Source organism: Podarcis gaigeae (assembly GCF_964106915.1).
Source record: "Podarcis gaigeae genome assembly, chromosome: 15".
Classification (NCBI taxonomy): domain Eukaryota; kingdom Metazoa; phylum Chordata; class Lepidosauria; order Squamata; family Lacertidae; genus Podarcis; species Podarcis gaigeae.
The window spans coordinates 34300166-34325738 of record NC_139692.1 but is presented as its reverse complement, the minus strand read 5'-3'; the positions used below and the strand labels follow the sequence as shown (position 1 = coordinate 34325738).

Here is a 25573-nt window from a genome sequence, read left to right as displayed (position 1 = left end):
CACAGATTTCCCCTTCATTTTTGGATGGGAAAAAGTGCGTCCTATAGGGAGAAAAATACGGTAAGACATATCCTCCAACATGTCTCCGATGAAAATAGGGACATCCTATTCAATAATAATAATAATAATAATAATAATAATAATAATACAGTGGTACCTCAGGTTAAGTACTTAATTCGTTCCAGATGTCCGTTCTTAACATGAAACTGTTCTTAACCTGAAGCACCACTTTAGCTAATGGGGCCTCCTGCTGCCGCTGCACTGCCAAAGCACAATTTCTGTTCTCATCCTGAAGCAAAGTTCTTAACTTGAGGTAATACTTCTGGGTTAGCGGAGTCTGTAACGTGAAGCGTATGTAACCTGAAGCGTATGTAACCTAAGGTAAGTAAAGGTAAAGGGAACCTTGACAATTAGGTCCAGTCGTGACCAACTTTGGGGTTGCAGCGCTCATCTCGCTTTATTGGCCGAGGGAGCCGGCGCACAGCTTTGAGGTCACGTGACCAGCATGACTAAGCCGCTTCTGGGGAACCAGAGCAGCACATGGAAATGCTGATTACCTTCCCACCGGAGCGGTACCTATTTATCTACTTGCACTTTGACGTGCTTTCGAACTGGTAGGTTGGCAGGAGCAGGGACCGAGCAGCGGGGATTTGAACTGCCGACCTTCTGATCGGCAAGTCCTAGGCTCTGTGATTTAACCCACAGCGCCGCCCGCATCCCACTGTAATATAAACATTTACCAATGTAAATGTTGTTGTTTTATACCCTGGGTTGCCCCAGCCACTCTGGGCAGCTTCAGACATATATAAAAACATAAGAAAATATTGAACATCAAAATTTAAGAGTCACAACAATCTTTTCCCCCACCCTCTCCTTGCTTTCTGCTAAACACACACATGCACGCGTGCACACACAACTGCGGTTCAGCTACTGTTTGCGTGACCAGGGTAAAAAATAAATAAATACATCCTCAATCTCAATTCCAGGCCCCTACGGTGCCTATGGCAACTGGCATCCGTCGCCTTGGAAACTAATCTCGTGGTATTTGAACAACGTAACAAGGGCCTTTAATCTCCCAAACACTGTAAATCTTTATTCTCACCCGCTTGGTGAGATCCAGAAGAGGCAATATAAAAAGCTTGTTGTTCCCACCTGGAAAGAGAGCTCCCTTGACTAGGGTTTTGTATACACCGGGTGGTTGTGTGTGTTTTTCTCTCCCCCAACTCAAAAGGGAGGGCAGCGCGGCCTACGGATAGAGGCCTACCGTCAAGTAAATAATTAGTCACATTTCATGAGGCAAAAAATGCGTTCCCCGAGGCGTTGGGGACTCGGGAGAGCTGCACACTCAGCGTTTCCACGCTAACCTGTTCCCCACATTTAAAAACAAAGGCATGGGTTATTTATTTGCACTTATATTCCACCTTTCCTCCAAGGGGCTCCAGGTGGAGTAGACATAATCATCTTCTTCTTCTTCTTCTTCTTCTTCTTCTTCTTCTTCTTCTTCTTCTTCTTCTTATTGGGCTCCAGGTGGAGTAGACATAATCGTCGTCGTCTTCTTCTTCTTCTTCTTCTTCTTCTTCTTCTTCTTCTTCTTCTTATTATTATTATTTGTACGCTGCCCATCTAACTGGGTTGCCCCAGCCACTCTGGGCAGCTTCCAACAAAATATAAAAACAAAGTAAAACATCAAACATTAAAATCTCCCCTATACAAGGCTGGCTTCAGATGTCTTCTGAATGTCATATCACTGCTTATCTCCTTGACATCTGGTGGAAGGGCGTTCCACAAGGTGGGTGCCACTACCGAGAAGGCCCTCTGCCTGGTTCCCTGTAACTTCCGCCCTCGTTTTATCCTTGCAGCAGTCCTGTGAAACAGCATTTGAAATTCGCCAGGCACATTTTGCACCTGGCTATCGGCCACTTGCGACCAAGTGAAGATGCCCGGGTGCCTCTGGAGGTGCATGCCTGGAGATCATTGGATCTGGACTGTTTTCACACACTAGCAACACATCCTGTGGAATTCTATCCATGCTATTTCATCTGCACGATCAGAACAAATTTCAGGAACCAAAAAGTCATATTGAAAAACACGACTTTCGAGCCGCCTGTCCCCCAAACAACAACTAGACATTACATATTGCTAACTGTAACCCTTGCTTAAGGATTTATATATGAGAGTTTCTAACACTTCCTGCGAGGTAGAAAAGGTTGAAAAAATGAGGGAGGGAGGGAGAGACCCCCAAAGTCATCCAGTGAGTTTGATGGCTTGAGTGAAGATCTGAAACAGAGGCCCCATTTGCACTATACAGTGGTACCTCGGGTTCCAGACACTTCATGTTCCAGACACTGCTAACCCAGAAATAGTACCTCGGTTTAAGAACTTTGCTTCAGAATGAGAACAGAAACCACGCAGCAGCGGCGCGGCAGGCCCCATTAGCTACAGTGGTACCTCAGGTTAAGAACTGTTTCAGTTTCAGAACGGACCTCCAGAACGAATTAAGTTCTTAACCCAAGGTACCACTGTACTTTGAAAGCACTATTATACAGTGGTACCTCATGTTCTTAACCTGAAGCACCACTTTAGCTAATGGGGCCTCCTGCTGCTGCCGTGCCACCGGCGCCCAATTTCTGTTCTCATCCTGAAGCAAAGTTCTTAACCTGAAGCACTATTTCTGGGTTAGCGGAGTCTGTAACCTGAAGCATATGTAACCTGAAGCGTATGTAACCTGAGGTACCACTGTACAACATTAACTGTTTGTGGCTTCCTCTAAGGCATCCTGGGAACTGTAGTTTGTTAAGGGTGCTTCGGATTGTTAGGAGACCCCCTTTCCACTTCACAGAGCTTTAACAACCGCTCTTCAGAGGGAGCTGTGGGAATTGTAGCTCTTGGGAGGGGGATAGGCAGCCTTCTAAGAACTCTCAGCAGCCTTGGGAAAGAAGCCACACCTCCCAGGATTCTTGTACGGAAGCCATGGCTGAATGAAGCGGTTTCATGGTGCTTTAAATGTACAGTGTAGTTGCAGCCTAAGGCTCGCCTTCAGCTATGAGTCAGACCACAGAACAATCCCTAACGACTCAAGGAAGCCGCCTTAGACCAGCTCAGACATTTTGGCTGCCTAACTCAGTATTGTCCACTCCCAACCGTCAGAGGGTCTCCAGAGTCCCGTTTCCATCACCCGCTCCCTAATCCTTTTTAATCTGGAGATGCAAGGGATTAAACCTGGGACCTTCTGCATGAAAAACATGTGCTCTACCACTGATCTGTGGATTACTTATTACTAGCAGCCTCGTACCTGCTGCCGATGCTCAGGAATTCAAAAAATCAGTGCAGTTTTGAACCCAGCGGCTAAAGACCAGTGGTTACAGTCCACCATATTGATTCAAATTGTCATCTGACTGTATCCAACCATGAAAACCTGTCCCATGGTCTCAGGAACCGTCATGGAAAAATTGAGTAAAATCAGTGCAAATTTGAAAGGCTCGGTCTCCGAGGCTCGGTGTCAGGAGACCTTGTGGTGGTTTGTGGAGGAAAGCAAGGCTCTGTGAAAGAGATTGGTTGAAGTGCAATAATACTGCTGCAAGGGGACTTTTCCTTGACGCTGCTATGTCATTAAGTCCAAAGAACAGTGCATCAGAGCAACTCCTCTGCTTCCGGAGACCTGTCCATGGTTCTGAAGGAACCAGATCTGACCACCTTTGGTGCTCTGATTCAATGTTCTCAGTCCCTCTAACTTGATGGTTCCTGCTCTCTCCCGCTCTCTCTGCTCCAGATCCCTCTATGGGTTTAAGCCTCGTCAGGATTTATCAATCGGAAGGTGAAGGAGCATATCCCAAGATTCTTTGGGGGAAACTTAAAAGTGGTATGATTTGAATGTATGGGGCAGATGGGGCCTCAGTGACAGAGCAAGTCCTTTCCATGCAAAGCTTCCTATGCTCAATCCCCAGCTGGGAAAGACTTCTGTCCGAATCCCTGACGAGCAGCTGCCGGTCAGTGTTGACAGTACTGGGCTAGATGGACCAATGTTCTGACTCCAGTGGAAGGCAGCACCCTATGCTGCTACGTGCTGGAGACTGAGGCCAGGAAATAGAGGCTGTGCCTAGCAAACAGGGACAGCTGGAGCATATGCTGTTTGCAGATGAATATTTGGTGTACAGAATACTAATTACCTGAGCATCTCAAGATCCACAGCTAAACGGTGGATTTTGCACCACAGACCCTCCAAATGTCCCGATTTTCCAGGGACAGTCCTAGATTTACAGAAGCCATCCCAGTTTCTGATTTGATCCTGGAATGTCCTGCTTTTCCTTAGGACATCCCTATTTTCATGGGAGAAATGTTGGAGGATATGGAGTTATGTGACCCCTGAGCCAAGGAGATAAGTAACTATACAACCTTGAGAAGACATCTGAATGCAGCCTTGTATAGGGACGTTTTTAATGTTTAATGTTGGAAGCCACCCAGAGTGGCTGGGACAACCCGGTCAGATGGGTGGGGTGTAATAATAATACTAATTCGGTGGTACCTCGGGTTACATATGCTTCAGGTTACATACACTTCAGGTTACAGACTCCACTAACCCAGAAATAGTACCTCAAGTTAAGAACTTTGCTTCAGGATGAGAACAGAAATCCTCCTCCAGCGGCGCGGCAGCAGCAGGAGGCCCCATTAGCTAAAGTGGTGCTTCAGGTTAAGAACAGTTTCAGGTTAAGAACAGACCTCCAGAACGAATTAAGTTCTTAACCTGAGGTACCACTGTACTAATACTAATACTAATAATGGAATAGGGTGTCCCTATTTTCATTGGAGAAATGTTGGAAGGTATGTCAGCAACTTACAGGTTTTTAAAAGGGGGATTTGATAAATTCAGTGGGATAAAAGTTCTCAGCTGCACCAGCCATAATGCTTGCTTACAACCTGCAGGACCAGCAGTAGTAATGGCTCTAATATGCCTGTGGAAAGGACTTTCGCTATTGAGTCCTGCTTGTGAGCTTCCCAGAGGCATCTGCCCAGTTGCTCTGGAATATAGGATGCCAGACTAGATGGGCCTTGGCCTGATCCTGCAGCCATGCTCTTCTTGCTCCTCATTCCCTTCCTGCATTCCTACTAGGGAAAGTGGGGGAGACGAAACCTCCTCTTCAGACAACAAGGAATTTGGTACGCCAGCAAACGCTCCCTAATCTCCTCCCCTCAACTCTTAAAAGGCTTCCCGTATTCCACGGCGCTCAAATCTTATCACGTCTTATTTGCATATTGCATAAATATTTATTTGCTTCTAATCCTGCAAACAAAACTTGCCTTCAGGGTGGTGGGGGAAGGAATGAAAATGAATTTTTTAAAAAAAGAAGTAGCAGCAGCGACTCTTAATCAGAAACGGCAGCCTTTGGGAAGCTAGAAACAAAAATGGCATGGCAGACTTTACCAGAGGAAGGAGATGGTTGTTGCCACCAGAGCAGGAATTTCAGGCAGCTGTCTAGGCACCTCCTAAGAAGAACAAGCAGGAGACTATTCCATAGCTAGGGTGCCACCACTAAGAAGGCCCTCTCTCCCTGGTGGCCTACTCCCACTGTTGAAGGCTACTAAATTTAATGGACTGATTGACACAACTGTTCTAAAATTATTCAGTGTGTGATCAGAGATAAAGTTGTTCTTCCTATCTCCTTTTACTAGAAACTGACAGGTAAAAGCTTCAGGGCACACACAAGAAAGCACTTCTTCATTCAAGGAGTAATGAGTATCTGTTGAAAGATGTGGTCGTTGGAAGTGCAATAGCAGGGATCGTTCAGTTTGCAGATCAAGGGTTAATTCTGTTGGTGCTAACGTCAACTAGCCTGGGGTGGGGCAGGTGGTGTTGCTTAGCAACCAGGCAGAGTGGCATGATCTTTGCTGAGGTGGCACATGCTCCGATTGGCTGTGTCGTTCTGAGGGAGATTTCCTCTGTATGTTTGGTTGAATATCTCCTCACTATGTACAAAGCCCGAAGTAAGAAAGATAAAACCTCCCTGTCCCTTTCTCCTCAAATTATACACTGTTTCTGTTCAAGTTTTTTCAGTAAAGTGTTGTCGAGATTTTTCTTTCTGGACTCTGTTAAGCAGCTTTGCTACCGGGAGTGATGGTTGCCCTTTAGAAGCAATCAGATAAATCTATGGTGAAGGAAAGGTTTATGTATGGCTACTAATTATACCTGTATTAGCAGAGAGTCAGAGGGATCATGCCTCTGAATTTCAGCTGCCAGGGAACAAAAGGGCTATTGCACTCATGTCCTGCTTCCCATAGGTAGGGAAACGGGATGCAGGATTAAATGGACCACTGAGCTCATCCGCCACATCTCATCGTATGATCTTAGGTCAGCCACTAGCAGGCAGTAACAAAAAATGACGCTCCGCAATTCCCCCCCCCAAGAGGTATCAGGGCAAATGGGATCACCCAGATCTAAAGGCCTCTCCACGTAAATCAAGACACTGGAGCCTCGCTTGTGACAGTAACCATCAGACGCCACTCCTAATTATATCTTGCCATGGCCCGAAGGATGAAGGGCAAAACGCATTTGCCGGTACCTAGACTTCTCCTCCTGTGATCAAAGTGCTTGTGATCGGAAGCAGCGTAAACCCGAAAAAGTGACTCTCGTTTTCTCTCGAAAACAGCTTCTCCTTTTTCTATCAGCAGCACACGGAGACAGAAGATGAGTTGCAAGAGGTGAGGGGATCTGAGAAAGTCACGCAGGAAATCAGAAGCAGTATTTGCTGCCAAGCCATTTCCCGGCCGAAGATGACTGCAAGGAAGAAATCTCCAGGAACGGTACCAAAAGGAGGATGGAGATGAGAGAGCTTTGCATGCTGCTATTTTTTGAATCAAAGAGCAAATACTGGAAGAACAGCCTTATTTATTCCTTCTCCTGTCTGTAGTACCTGCACCTTTCAGGAGAGGAACCACATAAACGTATGCAAACACTTCCACCTGACAGCTTCGTGTCGGAAGCTCTCTTCTGTTGAGCCAGCCTAGTTCAGTATTATCTGCACAGAGTAACTGGAGGTGATTTCTCAAGGTTTCAAGCAAGGGATGCAATTCAGACGTGGAGGTTACCGTGTTCGTTTTCCTGGTTGCAGCACAGGCTCCCCTGTCCATTTTCTAATGCTCCTTTCGCACTGCATTCCCTGTTTGTTGTGTTATAGAACTGTGGCTTTTTGATCGATGCAGCGCCATGGCATGCTAAATTTCACACGCACCCTGGGCGTGGAGTGGCACGACAACAAGCGCCAATGGACATGCTACCTCCTTTAATCCTTCTGCTCCCCCATGATTCACCCATGGAAATGTTGGTAAATAACTACACTGGAATATTTCCCCAGATTTTGCTAGACAGCATTCTCCATGAAGACCACAGGGAAATTACAGGGCAAAAAAACTCTTGTGATTTTCCAGGGAGTTGCAAGCAGTGTTAGAAACTCAGATATATAAGCTAATTGCCAAATGGCGCCTTAAACCTAGGTTACGGTTGCCACAATGGAATGTCTAGGCACCTTTTTTTGCAATTGATTTCGTTAATAATAATAATAATAATAATAATTCATTTCTATACAGCTTTATAGTCTAAAGAAAAGAATCTCAAAGCACTTTACAACACATTGAAACATCAAATAAAACAGTCCAGGATAAAAGAAATGAAAGCTTCAGGAAAAATCCTTCTCTAAGTGACATTTTGCTTTCCCCATATTTATTCCTGCCTGAGACCCTGAGGTGCTGCTGCCAGTCAGTGTAGGGAATGCTGAAAGAGATGGACCATTGATCTGATTGGCTGTAAGGCTATTACCTCTATTCCTCTTCCATAGACAGTGGGAGGGAGGCCTTAGAAGTTGCCGCCAACCCTTATCATCTGAACAGCAGACCAAGCAAGTAAACAGATCACTTGATCACGATCTTTCCAACGATGCTAAGAAGGATAGCGTTTCTCTTTAAAGCATACCAACTATTTTTCAGGGAGCATCCATATATATTTTATGCAATTCAGTGTCCTCGGGTGCCCTGGGCAACGTACATGGACATCCAATTCCTTCCTCTGCAATTTCACTTCTATCGGCTGCCTGGGCACGTAACACTAAGCCATGGTTTGCTTTAACAATGCTTGGCTGAACAAACCAGGCTCATTCTCACAGACGGGCCAAGTAACCCTGGCTTGTTCCACTCAACATTGGCTCTATTTTCAGTCTACTCTTACCTTGCCCCTCTGTAGCAGGGTAAGCCTCTGGGGCAGGGCTCTGAAACAAGCCAGGGTGGTGGACTGGATGCAGTGGGAGAGCACAGTTAATGAAAGCCAAGATTCATAATCCAAACAAACCATAGTTAGCTGGCCTGGGTGGTTTTGGATGTACAAACCATAGTTAATCCAAACCATGGGGTAATTTTATGTGTGAACCTGACCATGTAGCTGAGGTGGTTGAGAAGGCATATTTGATACGCCACAACAGAGGGTCTATCGTTGGTAAACAGGGACAACAGAGGCATAAATATAGATGATTACAGTGACATATCGTCAACTGATAGCAATTCCCCAATCCCCGCAATGGCAGTCGCTGTTTTAAGATTCTGCCGTCCTTTTTCTGTCTTAGGCTGAACTTCTAAAGCAGAAGGACGGGATTGGGGGGGACGGACCATATTTGGCTTTGAGCAAATTGCTTGTTTTGATTCCCCCTAGCAGCATCTTTCTTTATTCATTTTCAAAATGGTTCCTTTTGTCTCTAATTTAGCAGTTTGAGAATTGTGCTCCTGGAAGGGAGGAAAGGGGAGGGAAAGGAAAACTCCTCCGCTTTGATGTTTGTAATTCATTAACGATATTGGTGCTTCTCAAAACATCACTGTCTTGTTCCCCGTGGGAATGACACCTGCATAAATGCAAACCTCTCAGCAGAGATGCTTACAGACCACTTCACGATGAAAGCTGACTTGGGTAATACACAAACTGACTCTGAATGCAAGCAATGTAAACATATATGGAGCTTGTCAAAAGCAGAGTGAGACGGGAGGGGGGCAGCGGGGTAGATAAATAATAGGGCCTTTTCTTTTCTTTTGCATTAGTACAGTGGTACTTTGGTTGTCAAACTTAATCCATTCTGGGAGTCCATCCGACTTCCGGAACCGTTCGAAAACCAAGGAGCTTTTTCCGCTCAATCAGAAGCCAAGGAAAATGCATTGGACATTTGGCTTCCAAAAAACGTTCACAAACCGGAACTCTTACCCTTCTGGGCTTGGGGCATTCCGGAGCTGCTTTGTTCAGGAGCCAAGCCATTTGACAACCAAGGTACCACTGTACTTTTAATTTTTTTTGCAGAGCTTTAGTAGCTGCAGTGGCCATAATGAATGAAAAATCAATAGGCTCTTACGTTTTATGTACCCATTACACAGAATGAGGTGTTAGTCTTAGCCCTATTTAGACGTTAAGATTGCAGGCGGGTCTGGGAGGGAGAGAGATGCATGCTGTCCACATACTAAGGGCATAATGGCACAAGGTCCCAGCTCTGTATTTCCCAGAGATGCAAATCTGCAGATATGTCCCACAGATATTGCAGGAAATTCAAGCAAGGGTGGAGAGCAGCACAGTTTGCCCTGTTCTCTCTTTAAAAAGGTAAAGGGACCCCTGACCATTAGGTCCAGTTGTGACCGACTCTGGGGTTGCGGTGCTCATCTCGCTTTATTGGCCGAGGGAGCCGGCATACAGCTTCCGGGTCATGTGGCCAGCATGACTAAGCCGCTTCTGGCGAACCAGAGCAGCGGCTGGTTGGTCTAGCCAGTCAAACTTCCTGTTACACCTGGCTGGAGCATCCTTCCTTGCATTTGACTAGTGGGTGGGCATGACCTTTCCAGACCTGGTAAAAGGCCAAGGCATGCCGCCACGTTCTCTCTTTTCCATCTTCCTTTCCTCCTGCGAACTTCCTGAACTGCTGGCTGCCAGCCAAGCAGTCCCCCAGGTCATCTCCCTTATGGGGTAATAATAATAATAATAATAATAATAATAATAATAATAATAATAATTTATTTATACCCCGCCCATCTGGCTGAGTTTCCCCAGCCACTCTGGGCGGTTCCCAATCGAGTGTTAAAAACAATACAGCATTAAATATTAAAAACTTCCCTAAACAGGACTGTCTTCAGATGTCTTTTAAAGATAAGATAGCTCCTTATTTCCTTCACATCTAAAGGGAGTGCATTCCACAGGACGGGCGCCACTACCGTGAAGGCCCTCTGTCTGGTTCTCTGTAACCTCACAATGAGGGAACCACCAGAAGGCCCTTGGTGCTGGATCTCAGTGTCCGGGCTGAATAATGGGGGTGGAGACGCTCCTTCAGGTATACTGGGCCGAGGCCATTTAGGGCTTTAAAGATCAGCACCAACACTTTGAATTGTGCTCAGAAACGTACTGGGAGCCCATACAGATCTCTCAGGACCGGAGTTATGTGGTCCCGGCGGCCACTCCCAGTCACCAGTCTAGCTGCCGCATTCTGGAATAATTGCAGTTTCCGGGTCACCTTCAAAGGTAACCCCACGTAGAGCGCATCGCAGTAGTCCAAGTGGGTGATAACTAGAGCATGCACCACTCTGGCAAGACAGTCCGCAGGCAGGTAGGGTCTCAGCCTGTGGACCAGGTGGAGCTGGTAGACAGCCGCCCTGGACACAGAATTAACCTGCGCCTCCATGGACACTTGTGAGTCCAAAATGACTCCCAGGCTGCACACCTGGTTCTTCAGGGGCACAGTTACTCCATTCAGGACCAGGGAGTCCCCCATACCTGCCCGTCCCCTGTCCCCCAAAAACAGTATTTCTGTCTTGTCAGGATTCAACCTCAATCTGTTAGCCATGTAAACCTGTTTGTATATGTTTGTAACTTTAAGCCTAAAAGCCTGCCTTCAGGGATTACACTGTGCTCTGCCTGGTCGTGAGTAAACTTTCTTTTTATTGCTTATGAATAAGACTGTGGTGCCTTTATTCTTTTAGGAGGGATTCAAGGGGTCTTAAATCTGGACAAGTCTGCAACCAGTTTTCTGCTGCGTAAAGGGGAATGCACTCTGCTAAGTAAAGGGACTTGCTAGTGCAAGTTAGGAAGGATATTAATAAACAATATATCCTCTCCTGCCACCCTGAACATTCCTACACTATTGGCCACTTGTGACCAAGTGAAGATGCCTGGGTAGCAGGATGGTGCCTCAAATCTCCACCATCTGGAGGTGTATGCCTGCAGAACATTGGATCTGGACTGCTTTCACACACTGTAGAATTCTATCCGTTCTATTTTATCTGCACCATAAGCATGAATTTCTGATTCATTCAAAAAGCTTTTTCTGTGCAGCCTGAGCAGGAGCAGTCAACAATGTCAGAGCTAATTGTTCTAGCTTGTCTTCACGTACTCCACCCCACTGCCCTGCTCACAGTTGCGAAGAATATTCTTACCTTATGAATGCTCCGTGTCACCATTAAGAAAAAGACGTCGGAATAGGCCAATATATATGCGGACTGTCCCTGGATCAAGTGACTTTTCTTCTTTCAAGTTCTCAAAGTTCTTGCCCTAGCTGAAGGTTGTCATCTGAACTAATCAGATGCTTAACTGGTAATCAATCACAGTCAGTGCATCATTTGAAAAAAATAAGACTTTGGAGCCATCTTGCCCCCAAATGGCAACTAGACATTCCATTGGGTGACTTGGTTCAAAAAGCCGTTTGGTGCGTCGCTTATATTATGTGAGTTTCTAACACTAGATCAGAGTTCTCTTCCCCAATATGCAGCAGCTAAAAGCAATACTGGATCACAAAGATCCCTGCATTGCAGGGGGTTGGACTACTAGAGGATCCCTGGAGGATCCCTTCCAGCTTTGTGGTTCTAGGATTCCATGAAAGAAAGAAGCATGAAAACAACCAATGGTGATCATCAAAAATCTTAACAACACAAGAGCAGGAAAGGCCAGTCTGTTGTAAGAGGAGTGTTGGTGAATCATGAGATACTAGCAACTGATTGACAGGTGCATTCTCTCTTGCGTGCCAGAAGGAAATGCAGAGAGAAGAAGTGGTTTGGTCAACCGCTCCACACCTAACATGGTTAAAAGCTACAATAAAGCCTGAACAAAAATAACATCTAGTCACACATGTACATGTATGATAATGTGTTCACACACAAGCAGATCTGTCGGCAAACACTATATATACACACACACACAAACGTTTTATCTGAATACAAGAGGGCAACAGTGTGACTTTAAAGCAGGCATAGGCAAACTCAGCCTTCCAGATGTTTTGGGACTACAACTCCCATCATCCCTAGTTAACAGGACCAGTGGTCAGGGATGATGGGAGTTATAGTCCCAAAACATCTGGAGGGCCAAGTTTGCCTATGCCTGCTTTAAAGCTTCAGTAAATGAGCAGTAGGGAAATAAGCAGGTTATGCAAATGAATTATATACTGAAAATTCAGAATTTCCTGTTCAGCCATTTACTGTTTATGGCAAAAATCAATAAATGGGGGAAGAGTTATAACAACACACTACAATTAAACAAAAACCGGTCATGTTGCATTATGGTTAACTCACTTCAAAAGCTCCTGAAATTAACCAAGGTTCTGCCCTCCTGATGATTAAACATATCTCATCTCTAAACAACAACAACAACAGTTTTCAAAATATTTGAATGGTCAGTCGATCAAATAATCTTTTCTACTTTTGACCAGTCAAATACCCAGTCCTGAATGAAAAACTCTGATCCAGATATTACTGGAGAGACCCCAGGGGCACAGGACACAAAGGGATCTCACCTAATGACTCCTACAAAAACCTGGAGCCAGCACTGCAGCCCAGAACTAGTATGGTGTGATGGTTGATGTGTTGGACTGGGGGTGGATCTAAACACAGGGGGGGAAACGCTATAAATAAGTCAGAAATTAGATTGTTTTAACAAAAGGAAAAAAATCCCTATGGGAAATTGTGTTGTAAAATTTCCTGCTCTCTGGCGCCATCTGGTGTTGCAGGTTCATAGCGCATTCAAATTGCTGTTTCTCTACTAATGTAGCCGAGTCTTAGGAGCTGACAAACCAGGGTTCAAATCCTCATTCATCCACAAAGCTCGCTGGGTTACCTTGGCCCAGTCATGCGCTCGCTCTGTCTCTCTCAGCCTGGCCTACTTCACAGGGTTGTTGTGAGGACCAAATGAGAACCACGTTTCCTTGAAGGAAAGGCGAGATACAAATGTCATAATAATAAAGGGAAGGGGGGGAAGGAGACGCATTTCTTCTGCCCACCTCGCCGTCGACTGCAGCTTCCCCTGCGCTTCTCTTTTTAAATCAATACGACCTGACACTAATTCTAATGGTTTTAATAAATGTTTAATGCCTCACTCAAAGGTCTCCCGTCTCTCGCTCCCCACCGCAAGATTTGTATTAATAGTGTTGGGGCCCAATTTCACCAGGGTTTTTTAAAACTGCTTGGCATAGGTGCATGTCCTTAAAAACGAGAAACACTTTCCGTGGCGGCTTCTCTTCATAAAACTGGTCAGAGAAGCTGTGGCAAGAGGCCAGCAAGGATGGAGAGAGGAGAGGAGGCGAGGGGGGACATTCACACGAGGTAAAATGAGGCAGAGGGAGAAGACAGACCACTTGAGGCTGCTATGAACGTCTACGATCCAGAAGCAGGTGGGGTGACTGAAAGTTTGCCCCCCAAAACAAGCCTTCATCTCCCTTCCACAGCAAGGGCGAACGAGACACAGGAAATCTGGGGTTGGATCCACAACCCTGAGATGAAGAATCTCATACCCTCCAACATTCCTCAGATGCAAATAGGGACATTTCTTACTCCCCACCCAACTGACCCTCCTTGACCCCCCATTTTTTTGCACAAAGCATTCAAAAATAAAGAGTCCTTGCGCTCCGCTTCTCCTTTTTTCGCGCCCAGCTGCCCAAGGGAGAAGGTCAGCAGCACCCATAGAGAGGCCAAGGGATGCTCCTTCTAAGCTGCCATCGCTCAGGACAAACGCCGGCTTGTCTTCCTCCCAAAACTGGGGGTCCCTTCCATCTCTACAATTCTCTGATTTAACAATCAATTCCTGGGAATTGTAGCTCTGTGAGAGAAACAGGGATCCTTAACAACTCCCAGCACCCTTTAACAAACTACAGTTCCCAGGATGCTTTGGGAGCAGTGTCAGAAACACAGGTATACAGTGGTACTTCTGGTTACGTATTTAATTCGTTCCGAAAGTCCGTTCTTAACCTGAAACTGTTCTTAACCTGAAGCACCACTTTAGCTAATGGGGCCTCCTGCTGCTGCCGCGCCGCCAGAGCCCGATTTCTGTTCTCATCCTGAAGCAAAGTTCTTAACCTGAGGTACTATTTCTGGGTTAGCGGAGTCTGTAACCTGAAGCGTATGTAACCCGAGGTACCACTATATAATCTAATCACCAAATGGCCTTGGTTACGGGTTCCCGCAACAGAATGTTTAGTTGCCTTTTATTTTCTTGCAATGGAGTTGTTTATTATAATTACCATTAATAATTTCATTTCTATACCACTTTATGTTTTAAAGAACAAATCTCAAAGCACATCAAAACATCAAATAAAACAATCCAGAACAGGACAAAGACTAGCCTCGTGGAAAATATTTCAGCTCTTTCTCAGAGAGACATTTTGCTTCCCCTAGTAACCAACCTGGCCTTCAGATATCTCCATGCGGTCGCAATTGGACCCACGCCAGCTACAAAACGCTCCTGGCGCCTGGATAATTTCTAGCACTGTTGGAGAAGGGTATAGGAAGATGCCTCAGACTGGATGAGACCATCGGTTTACCTAGCTGAGGCATGTCCAAAGTTCTTTTCGGGGGCCTAATCCTGCCAACTGGTCAACAGCTCAACAATTCTGGTTGGCCCTCACGCATGTTCACTTCATCAAATCTGGCCCTCTTTGAAAAAAGTTTGGGCACCCCTGACCTAGCTCAATACGGTGTACCTGTCCACACCTAACAGATCTCAGCACCTGTTAACCTGTTACAGTTCCCAGGATGCTTTGGGAGAAGCTATGGCCGTTAAAGTGGTGTAATAGTACTTTAAATCCTCTCTCAGCCTAACCAACCTTGCGAATCTGATTGGGAGGATCAAATGAGCTCAGTACGTGCCCAGCCTCGAGGTCCTTGCAGAAGGGACAGGCCAGCAAGGCAAGAAATAAAAAAAATAATCATAATATTCTACACCTGCCGTTCGGAAGGCGCAAGGAAAGAGAAGGAACAGGCTAGCCCTTAACAATAGAAACTCAGCTGCTGTCTACTCAGCCCAGTATCTAGATTAAAATCACACAGAAAACGTTCCATGTGACCCAGATATGATGGCAGGCGTCTACTTTTTCGGCCCCGGAAAATAAGTGGAATTCAAAACCTGTGCCTTATCAGGAAAGGCTTGTGGAGGCCAAAGCGGTTTCAGAATACACCTCGGACTTGGATCAGTATCAGCGGCCGTCACTCTAGGCGCTAGATAACAAAAAACGGAGGTCACCCTCAGCCGCTTTCCCGCGCTAAAGCGCCAGGTAACTGGGTGCAGGCCAAACAAGGAGAGAGGGAAATGAGATCGGACGTGGAAAAGCAGTTTAAGGGGGAATTTGTGTTCTCTCTCCCCTGTTTCACCCTCACTGTGAGAGCTGGCACACTGCACAGGCTGGATATAGGGAATGTTTGCAGTGATTCACTGCTGGATTAAAAAGGGGGCTGTGCAGGGAGAGGGAGAGAAACAGCTTGAAGTGCAAGCGGTGAGAGGAATCTCACAAAGGAGGCTATATTTGCAAATGCAACATAATGATCCTCCCGCACTAGCAAGGAACCGAGTCTATGGAACTCCCTGCCCATTGATATTAGGCAAAAACACCTGGCAAAAACTTTCTTTGTTCAATTAAACAAGCCACACCAGACAAGCCATTCTGACACGCAATCCAATATGTCGTTTTGTTTTATAATGTATATATTTAAAATGGCCAATTTTATTTCCAAGGTAGAGGGGATTATTGGTCATTTCGATATGTTTTATGTAGGGTTTTTATGATTAAGCAGTATATAAACCCCATTAGTCGGTAGAAAATGAGACTCTTAAGCTCAGGTGATGGCTTCAAGCTCCACATTGGGCAAAAGTTTTCTGCATTGCAGGGGGTTGGACTAGATGACCCCTGGGACCCCTTCCAACTCTTATGATTCTGTGAAATAGGGGGCTGAGGTTCACACCATCTAGAAGCTCTCTCTTATGACAGGCTGCTCGGGAGCTACTTAAGAACATCAGAGCAGCCCTGATGGATCAGAACGAAAAGGTTTGTCTGTTGTTGTTGAATTTATATACTGCCCTATACCAGGTCTCAGGGTGGTTCACAGAATAAAATCAAAACATAAAACCACAAAATAGATAATCAGAATAAAAACAATAACCCCCCTTTGAAAAAACCATTTTAAAAGGGCATAGGATGCCAGTAAGATCAACCAAAGGCCTGGTTAAAAAGGAACGTTTTTGCCTGGCGAATTTCCCTGGGGAGAGCATTCCACAAATGGGGAGCCACTGCAGAAAAGACCCTATTCTCGTGTTGTCACCCACCGGACCTCTTGAGGAAGTAGCACATGAAAAAGGGCCTCAGAAGATGATCTCAGAGTCTGGGTAGGTTCCTATGGAAAGAAGCGGTCCTTGAGGTATTGCGGTCCTAAGCCATTTAAGGCGTTATGGGTCAAAACCAGCACTTTGAATTGGGCCCGGAAACTAATTGGTAGCCAGTGCAGTCGGACCAGGATTGGTGTAATATGCTCAAACTGTCTAGCTCCGGTGAGCAACCTGGCCGCTGAATTCTGCTTGCGAAGATAGCTCAGTAGAACCTCCAGTTTCAGTGCAGCATACCTTTGAACCCCATAGAGATCCTGTGTGGTGTAATGTTTAGAGTGTCAGGCTAGGGCCTAGGAGACCAGGGTTCAAATTCCCCACTGTGCCAGGAAGCTCAGTGGAGAAACTTGGGCCACTCACTGCCTCTTTCAGCCTAATCTACCTCACAGGGATGTTGTGACAATTAAATGATGAGGGGGAGAACCACATAGGTCACCTTCACCTCCTTGGAGTGGGATATAACTACAGTATGTATGTATGTATGTATGTATGTATGTATGTATAAATAGGGACACAAACGTTTAGTGGTTTTAACGTCTACAAAGGGGGGGGGGGAGGAATACATCTCCTGCAAACACTCCCTTGAAACAACCTTCTTTAATATATTTATAATAGGGCAATGGAGGACAAAGATGTCCTGGCTGGAGGGTGAGATTTTTGTTTTTGTTTTAACCCACAGCTTCAGAGAGAGAACAAAATCATCCAACTTAAATTGTCCATAGAACCCAAAACCTCCATCGTGACCTGATCCCGCCAATCCATTTTCTTTATTTTTATTTCTTTTAGTGTGCAGACAACCGAATCTGGCTATAGACTCATACGGCTTGAAGGGGCTCCAAAGGCCATCTAGCCCAACCCATTGCTATGAAGAAATCCCAGCCAGAAAATGCTTGACAGGTCGCCCTCACCACCTCAATTTAAAAACCTCCAAGTCCACCACCTTCCGAGGGCGCCCGTTCCACTGCCAAACAGCTCTTAGTGTCAGAAAGCTCTTCCTAATGTTTAGTTGGAACCTCCTTTCTCATCATCTGAAACCATTGGTTTGGGCCATTCCCTCCAGGGCAGGAGAAAACAAGCTTGCTCCATCTTCCATGCGATAGCCCTTGAGATAATTGAAGATGGCTAGCCTATCTCCTCTCCGTCTCCTCTTTTCCAGGTTAAACAGCCCCAACTCCTTCAACCGTTCCTCATCAGGCTTGGCTTCCAGAGCCTTGATCAACTTCCTTCTTAAATTGTGGTGCACAGAATTAGACACAGTATTCCAGGTGTGGTCTGCCCAACACGGAATAGAGCGGTACTGTGACTTCCCTTGATCTGGACACTATACTTCCATTGATGCAGCCCCCGGAATAGCATGAGCTTTTTTTGCTGCTGCATCACAGTTGATGACTGTGTTTTTCACCTTACCTTTAAATAGCAGGCGATGGCAGATATAGATAACCCAGCACACCCCTCTCTCCCCCTTGTTAGAGGGCTGAAGAAGCTTTTATTCCAAACTGAGTCTTGCTTCTGCGGGGTGTTTTTGTAAAATCTTCCTTTTTTTCTTGAGAGCTGGTTTTTAACACAGCTGAATGCTTTTAATTTTTACAAGACCTTTTTTTTTAGATTACCGTTACATTTTGCAGCAGTTACATCGTTGTTTTTGTTGAAAGCAGCACGGGGAAATTTGGAATAAAATAAAAAATCCAGCTAATTAACAAAACAAGCAAACGAATTATTGGCTTGCGGTCGGAGTGAAGGCTTCAGACAGCGGACTGAGGAGGCTGTCCATAAATCAAGTCGGGTTCATCTTAAACAGAAACCCCATCCATCTCCCAAGCAGACAGAATATAACCCTTTGAACAAAACATAACCCTTAAAACAGACACTTTCCGATTCCGTCTGAGTAATTCTTGCTCTGAAAGCAGCAGAGTGCAATGAGTAGAACTGTTGCCGACTTTGCCCACTGGGTGCTCTCTGTAGTTCTCCAACTATAACTCCCATGAGTCCCAGCCAGAACAGCACCTGGTTGAGAACAACACGGCAGTGTGTCCTACATTACAGAAGGCAGTCCTCTATGTGACTGCCTGGGTCCAGTTTAAAACATAAGAAACCATCAGAGGCGAGGTGACAGGGGCACCCCTGCCAGGGGCAGGGAGGGGTTCCCTCACAGATGTTCTTGGATAAAAATAATGACCTTACCTGTTCCAATCTGGGGTTGCATTCAGACATGGGGAATCTTACGCTAGTTTTCCTGGTTATAATGCTACTGTCCCATTCCCAGTGTTAGAAACTCAGATGGCACTTTAAACCTGGGTTACGGTCACCGCAACGTAAGGCACTTTTTATTTTTTTGAAATGGCATTTATTATTTTTATTTTATTTCTATACCGCTTTATATTTTAAAGGGGGGTGGGGAAATATCAACATAGTTTACAACACGTTAAAACACCCAATGAAACAATCCAGAACAGAACAAATTCAAGCTTCCCGGAAAATATTTCAGATCCTTCTCTCCAAGTGACATTTTGCTTTCCCCATATTTATTTATTGACCTACTGAATTTATAGAGCTGCCCCATAGCAGAAGGACTCTAGGAAGCCAATGTGGTGCAGCAGTTAGAGTGTCGGACTAGGAATCTGGGAGATCAGGGTTCAGTCATAAGCTCAATGGGTGGCCGTGGACCAATAGCTGTCTCTCGGTCTAACCTACCTCACAGGGCTGTTGTGAGAATAAAATGGGGAGGGAAGAGCCATGTGTGCCACCTTGAGCTCCTCAGATATAAAAGCAATAATAAACATTCATGCAATTGGCTGTTATTAACTGTGGATTATATAGAACATTTAAATTCATGAAGTGCTTCCCAATGCTCAAATTATGGGTCCCCAATGCTCAAATGGGTAAGGTAAAGGGACCCCTGACCATTAGGTCCAGTTGCGGCCGACTCTGGGGTTGCGGTGCTCATCTCACTTTACTGGCCGAGGGAGGCGGCGTACAGCTTCTGGGTCATGTGGCCAGCATGACTAAGCCACTTCTGGCAAACCAGAGTAGCGCACAGAAATGCCGTTTATCTTCCCGCCGGAGTGGTACCTATTTATCTACTTACACTTTGATGTGCTTTCGAACTGCTAGGTTGGCAGGAGCAGGGACCGAGCAACAGGAGCTCACCCTGTCGTGGGGATTCGAACCGCCGACCTCCTGATCGGCAAGTCCGAGGCTCTGTGGTTTAACCCACAGCGCCACCCGTGTCCCAAATTATGGGTAAAGGGCTTTTATACACAAAATCTGCAAATCTCCCTTCCAACAGCACTCAGTCCTAAATGCTATTTGTCCTCCTAACCTAGTATTGTCTGCTGGGCTATTGGGAAGTCAAGAGTTTTAATGAACATTTTGCCATCACCTCCAACCAAGTTCTGTCCCTTTTTTTAAACTGGCGATGCCTGGGATCGAACCTAAGACCTTGTGCGTGTTCGTTTGCAAAAACAAACAAACCTTGAAGCAGTTTACAAAAAGAATAAACAAAACAATTAAAATGTGATTGTTTGAAAACAGTAAAAAAGCAACAATCTGGAACATTAAAAATAATATTAAAATCGGCACTAAACTAAAAAGCAGATTAAAACACACACATCAACTTTATTTGGACAGGCTTGTCTAATCAATTTTTTTTTTAGCAGGCACCAAAAAGAGAACAGCGAAGGTGTCTTCCTGATATCAATAGGCAGAGAGTTCCAAAGTACAGTGGTCCCTCGGGTTACATACGCTTCAGGTTACAGACTCCGTTAACCCAGAAATAGTGCTTCAGGTTAAGAACTTTGCTTCAGGTTGAGAACAGAAATCGTGCTCCAGCGGCCCGGCAGCAGCAGGAGGCCCCATTAGCTAAAGTGGTGCTTCAGGTTAAGAACAGTTTCAGGTTAAGTACAGACCTCCGGAACGAATTAAGTACTTAACCCGAGGTACCACTGTATAGGTTTCTTACAAATGCAGCTTGGTTATGACATTGCACCTTAGAGAAGGGATTGACCAAACTGAATTCACTCAAAGCCACACAGTGAACTATGACAAAAGGAGGGGGGGGGGAGTACCCTTCTGGGTCAAGCATGACTCCTTATGCACAGGAAAAAACACTCCCTCTCTCTTGAAAGACACGCATGAATATATACCCATCATCCTTGACGCACAGAATTGTCACGCACCCCTCACCCTGCTTGCCATTTCCACCACCGAGCACAGAACCTGCACAGGTGAATAGCCCCGTTCAATTTTTCCATTAACAGGTAAACCTGAACTGGAAAATGTGCCGGCATGTGCAACATACCGAGGGGAATTTAATCTGACAGGAACTCTTGCGGCACGTTGCCCTTCCTGACCGAATTCCTCACTGTGTCATTTTTTTTTTAAAAAAAGGAATAAATCTTTGCCAGGGTGCAACTTGCCAGGCAGACCTGGAGTTTAACCTCTCCCCTGCCCCCCCCTCTGCACCTCTCTTCCGCAACAGCCCTGCCTGCAATTTCCCTTCAGAAAGGGCAAAGCGCATGGTCACATTTTTCTGTGTCTGGTTAGCGGTTTTCTATTATTATTATTTTTTAAAGACCTAGGGAGTGCCTCGCCGGTTAAACCACCCGTTTCTATTTTTAAGCCGTACTGCTGTGCTGGGTTATCCACACAAAACACACACACTTTCCTGCTGCAGCCTCTTCCCTGCTTGTGGATAAATCTGTTTTGGGGTTGTTTTTTTAAAGCGACTTGCCTTCTTGCAAAGTGCCGCAAAGCTGATCGATGCAACACAGGAGGAAGGCCTGGCTGCCCCTGCTGATGCCAAGTCATCCAGGAATACTCTGGAGGTACCAGTACAACCCCCCCCCCCCTTTTTTACTTTATATTAAAAAAGCATCAGTCACATGCACAGGGGTGGGGGAATAAATCTGCACCCACCCCACCAAATACATGGGTCTTGGGGGGGGGGAGCAGAGAGGGCTGAAGTCAGACCAGCTCTCCAGGTATACGGAGGCAGGGAATATTCCCAACCCGACCTGGAGATGCCAGGGATACAGATCATCCTCCTCCTAAAGCCCTGGTCCTCCTTTTTTAAAAAATGTACTGTAAATACAACAGCAAGTACGGAAAGGATAACTGAGGCTAAATGCAGTGAAACAGAGAACCTTCCAAAACCCAGCACACTTTTTCCTTTTGCTGGGGGTGAGAACAGGGTTTACCCAAAGTTCAGCCCAACCTCCCTTTTTTTATTTTAAACCAGAGCTAAACTGCCAAGCATCCGAAGGACGAAGCTTCTGAGCATATGCAGAGTGCCTTTTGCTCACCCACGAATCAAACAGCAAGCAGGCCGCACGCACAGGGAGGGAAGGGATTTCTACTTTTTGAAGGCTGGGAGGGATCCAGGTGGGTGCTTTTATTATAAAATTTAAGCAATAATCAGATCTCTCCGATTAGGAGAGAAATGTTACAAGGGATTGGTTAGAGTTGGGGAGAGATAGAGAATTGCCCCTTAAAAAAACAACAACAACTCGGGGCAGAACTTGGAGCAGAAATTCAAAATGTGATAATGATTGCCATAAATAGCTGTTCAAAGTAAGAATGCTGGCAGTGTCAAAATGGTTAAACCGCATTGAGTTCTCCCCTTCCTCACTGACATGAAATAGAAAGGCCGAGTGGAAAAGAGAAAAGACTGGATGTGTTTGCAGTCTGAAAAAGAGCTCCCAATTTTCAAGTTTGGGGAAGAGGGGAGAGGGGTGAATGGCTGTTGCAAGTCCAGGTAGGTGCGGGGGTGGAAGAGAACCAGAAACGGCAGGAAAAGCAGCAAAGTGATGTGGATGGGGGAGAAAGAAAGAAAGAAAGAAAGAAAGAAAGAAAGAAAGAAAGAAAGGGTGAAAGGTCTTAGTCAATCATCAACTCACTTTCCTAGAGCTTGGCTTCCCCACACTGACCTCATTCCCAAACCGCAAAGGAGGAGGAGGAGGAGGACTGGATGCCAGAGGAAGGCTCAAACCCCCCCCACACACACACACACACACAAACCATCTCACCATCAACATTTCCTGCACCTCAGCTTGAAATTACCTTTCCCCCAACCCACCCCCACCGGGACAAGAGGAAAAAGCACGGACGCAACCTGCTCTCCACCCCAAGACGCAAACCGTAAGCTCCCCAAAACACACACAAAACAAATAACGACTGCGATGTCTTACACCTGAGACACATCAGGGCTGACTGGCCATCTAGCCCTCCCCCCCCCAACTCCTCCCTGGCAGACCAGCCCCCTCCCCACCGCACCACGTCTTTTAATTCCGAATAATCCCACCCTCCCCCCCACACCAGGAACATCCGCAAGACCGGCGCAAACTGCAAAACTGCGCGCCCGCAGAACGCGCGCGCGCAAAAATCAAGGCGCAAAAGAGAGAGGAGATGGGGGCTGGGGGATGCTCGCGAAGCAAACGTGGGGGGGGGGGGTTGAGAGGTGGGATGTGGATCCGGACCAGGGCAAAGTAGAAGGGGGTGTAGGTTGTAGGGGGGGGGTCTAGAAAAGTTACTCTTACCGCAGGGATCAGCCTCTCCCAGTTGCCGGCTCCTCCCGCCTGGATTGCAGGGTGGAATTAATCTGTATGGAGGAGGAGGAGGAGGAAGGAGAGAGAGGAGGGAAGAGGAGGAGGAGGGTGGGGGGACTGGAAGGGGGGGTGGGGGTAATCGGCACCCTGGGCGCCCCGGGGGTGGGGGTGGATGCTACGGGGAGGGGGGTGGCGGGCCGAGCAGGGGGGGCCCATGCAGCCAGCCCCTTCCTCCCGGGGGCTGCAGCGGAGGCGAGCGAGGGGGAGGGCGCCTCTTTGTTCTGTAATCCCAGTAAGATTGCCACCCATTCGCCCCGGCTCTAATCCCAGCCCCGCTCAAGAGCCGCATCCATTGGCTGCCATTTACATACAGGATTAAGAGGCAGGGAAAGGGAAAGCAGGCAGAGAGAGAGAGAGAGTGAGTTTTGCAGCAGCAGCAGCAGCAGCAAATTGTAAACTGCAGGCGTGCAAGAGCTTTCTCTCTCTCTCTCTCCGTGTTTGTGTGTGTCTTTCTGCCCGAGATAAATAAAGGCTTCCTTTTTTCCCTCCAATTTATTTTCTAGGATGCAAAGAAAACCCCGCAGCAGAACTTAGAGGAAGAGGCCCCCATCTAGTTGGATGGCTTTAAAAAGGCGGATTGTGACCAGTTCGTGGAGGAGGAGGAGGCGGCTGAGGGCTGCAGAGGGGGCGACCCCCACGGGTCGGAGGCAGCAATGCTTTTGAACGTCAGTTGTTGGAAACCCCAAGAGGGGAGAGTTGCTTTTGTGCACGGATCCTGCTGGAGGGTTTCCCTCACCTAGGTGCTGAGCCAGGGTGCTGGGCAGGGTGGGCTGCTGGCCTGATCCGGCAATGCTCTTCTGTCTTTCTTTATGGGTTTTCAGGTCAGCTCAGCGGAGGAATCCCGCAAAGCAGCTCCAGAGGATGGGAAGGGAAATGCTCCGGCTGTTTCTCAAGGAGGAAGGTCTCATCCGCCCAAGTGCAGAGGTTGGGTGGCCACCCCCCATGTATGATCCAGTTGAGATTCCTGCATTGCAGGGGGTTGGACTAGATGACCCCTGGGGTGCCTTCCAGTTCTATGAGTCTATGTTCCTTGCAAGAGACACATTCAATGAAGCAGCCTTCGGGTGCCCTCCAGACGTTTTGGGCTACAATTCCCATCAGTCATGGCTGGGGCTCATGGGAGTTGTAGTCCCGAACTCCATGAGGGAAGGTTGTAAAATAAGCAATACCCAGTCTACAGTGGTACCTCTGGTTATGAACTTAATTCATTCTGGAGGTCCGTTCTTAACCTGAAACTGTTCTTAACCTGAGGTAACACTATAGCTAATGGGGCCTCCTGCTGCCGCCGATGCACAATTTCTGTTCTCATCCTGAAGCAAAGTTCTTAACCCAAGGTACTATTTCTGGGTTAGTGGAGTTTGTAACCTGAAGTGTATATAACCCGAGGTACCACTGTATTTGGGAGTGTGTCCTTATCAGGAGATTTTCAAAGTTCCCCTAAATGTTTTGATGGCTTTCAGCATGCTAGGCTATGCGACCTTCAGGTCAAATCCACACCATACAGTGAAAGCGCATGGCTTCCCTCTGAAATAATCCTGGGAGCTGTAGTTTGCTGAGAGTGCTAGGAACTGTAGTTCTCTGTGGAGCAAACTACATTTCCCAGGATCCTTTTGTGCTTTCAGTGTGGCCTGGAGAGCTGCTGCCAGTCAGTGCAGACTAGCCTGCCCAAGCAGCCTTGAATCACAGCTGCCTTTGGCTCCCAGCATCAAAGAGCTGAGCAAGTTGAAAAGCACAGATCCCATGGGGCTGAACTTCACATCCTACATCCGTTGGGGAAACTGTCCATTCATTTATAACCTTTGCATCCTGTTCGTTAACCAGCAACTGATCTCTCCTCATGCCCCATGATGGCTAAGCTTACTCTGAAGTCTTGGGTGAGGGACTTTGTCAAAAGTGTTTTGCAGTCTAAGTACACCAGGTCAACTGTATCCTATCCGAGTTAAATCAATGGCAATTTGCTTTTATTATTAAATATTTTCTTGATTTACAAAAGTGTGTGCAATGTCTCTCTTTCATATCCCCCCCCCCATGTAACATTTTTACAAATCAGTTTCATTTGTTGAGACATTGGGAAGAAAAGGGGGAAAGAGGTGGATGGAGGGGGGGGAAGATGGGTGGGGGTGGGGTCAGGTGGCGATGTTTCTATTTTACTTACTATGTAGGGTTTGGTGTCAGCGTTGGTTGTGCAAGTTCTCTGCTGTGTACTTGTGTTCCTTTGCTGGTGAGAGAGGTTGGGGTTGGCCTAGGGTGTGGTTATTCATTTGCGGTTGGCTGTGGTGGTCTTTGTTTTCATATGTGAGTGGGTGTTTTGGATCAGGTTAGCCATACTGATTTG

General features: G+C 46.5%; 1 protein-coding gene and 1 long non-coding RNA gene across 7 annotated transcripts in view; one reads left to right on the top strand and one right to left on the bottom strand.

Annotated features, from left to right (window-relative positions):
- Positions 1–23467, bottom strand: part of GTF2IRD1 (GTF2I repeat domain containing 1) — a 94027-nt gene extending 70560 nt beyond the window's left edge. Inside the window, exon 1 of one of the 5 annotated variants that reach the window (XM_083714432.1) lies at positions 23170–23467. Coding sequence is in view for 1 of the 5 variants with exons in the window: in XM_083714429.1 (XP_083570555.1) it covers positions 11437–11460 (24 nt within the window). In the remaining 4 variants the exon portion in view is untranslated. Of the gene's footprint in view, positions 1–11436; positions 11874–23169 lie in introns of those variants that run through there. The other 4 variants (XM_083714430.1, XM_083714433.1, XM_083714431.1 and 1 more) reach the window with 4 other exon arrangements.
- LOC310832738 lies at positions 22647–25230 on the top strand. Of its 2 annotated transcripts, none has more exons than XR_014558387.1 (3): positions 22647–22771; positions 23742–23903; positions 24861–25230. It is a non-coding gene; the product is annotated as an uncharacterized lncRNA (long non-coding RNA). The 2 variants fall into 2 exon arrangements; XR_014558388.1 differs by having other exon boundaries at positions 23742–23978.
- Positions 25231–25573: the final 343 nt, after the last annotated feature.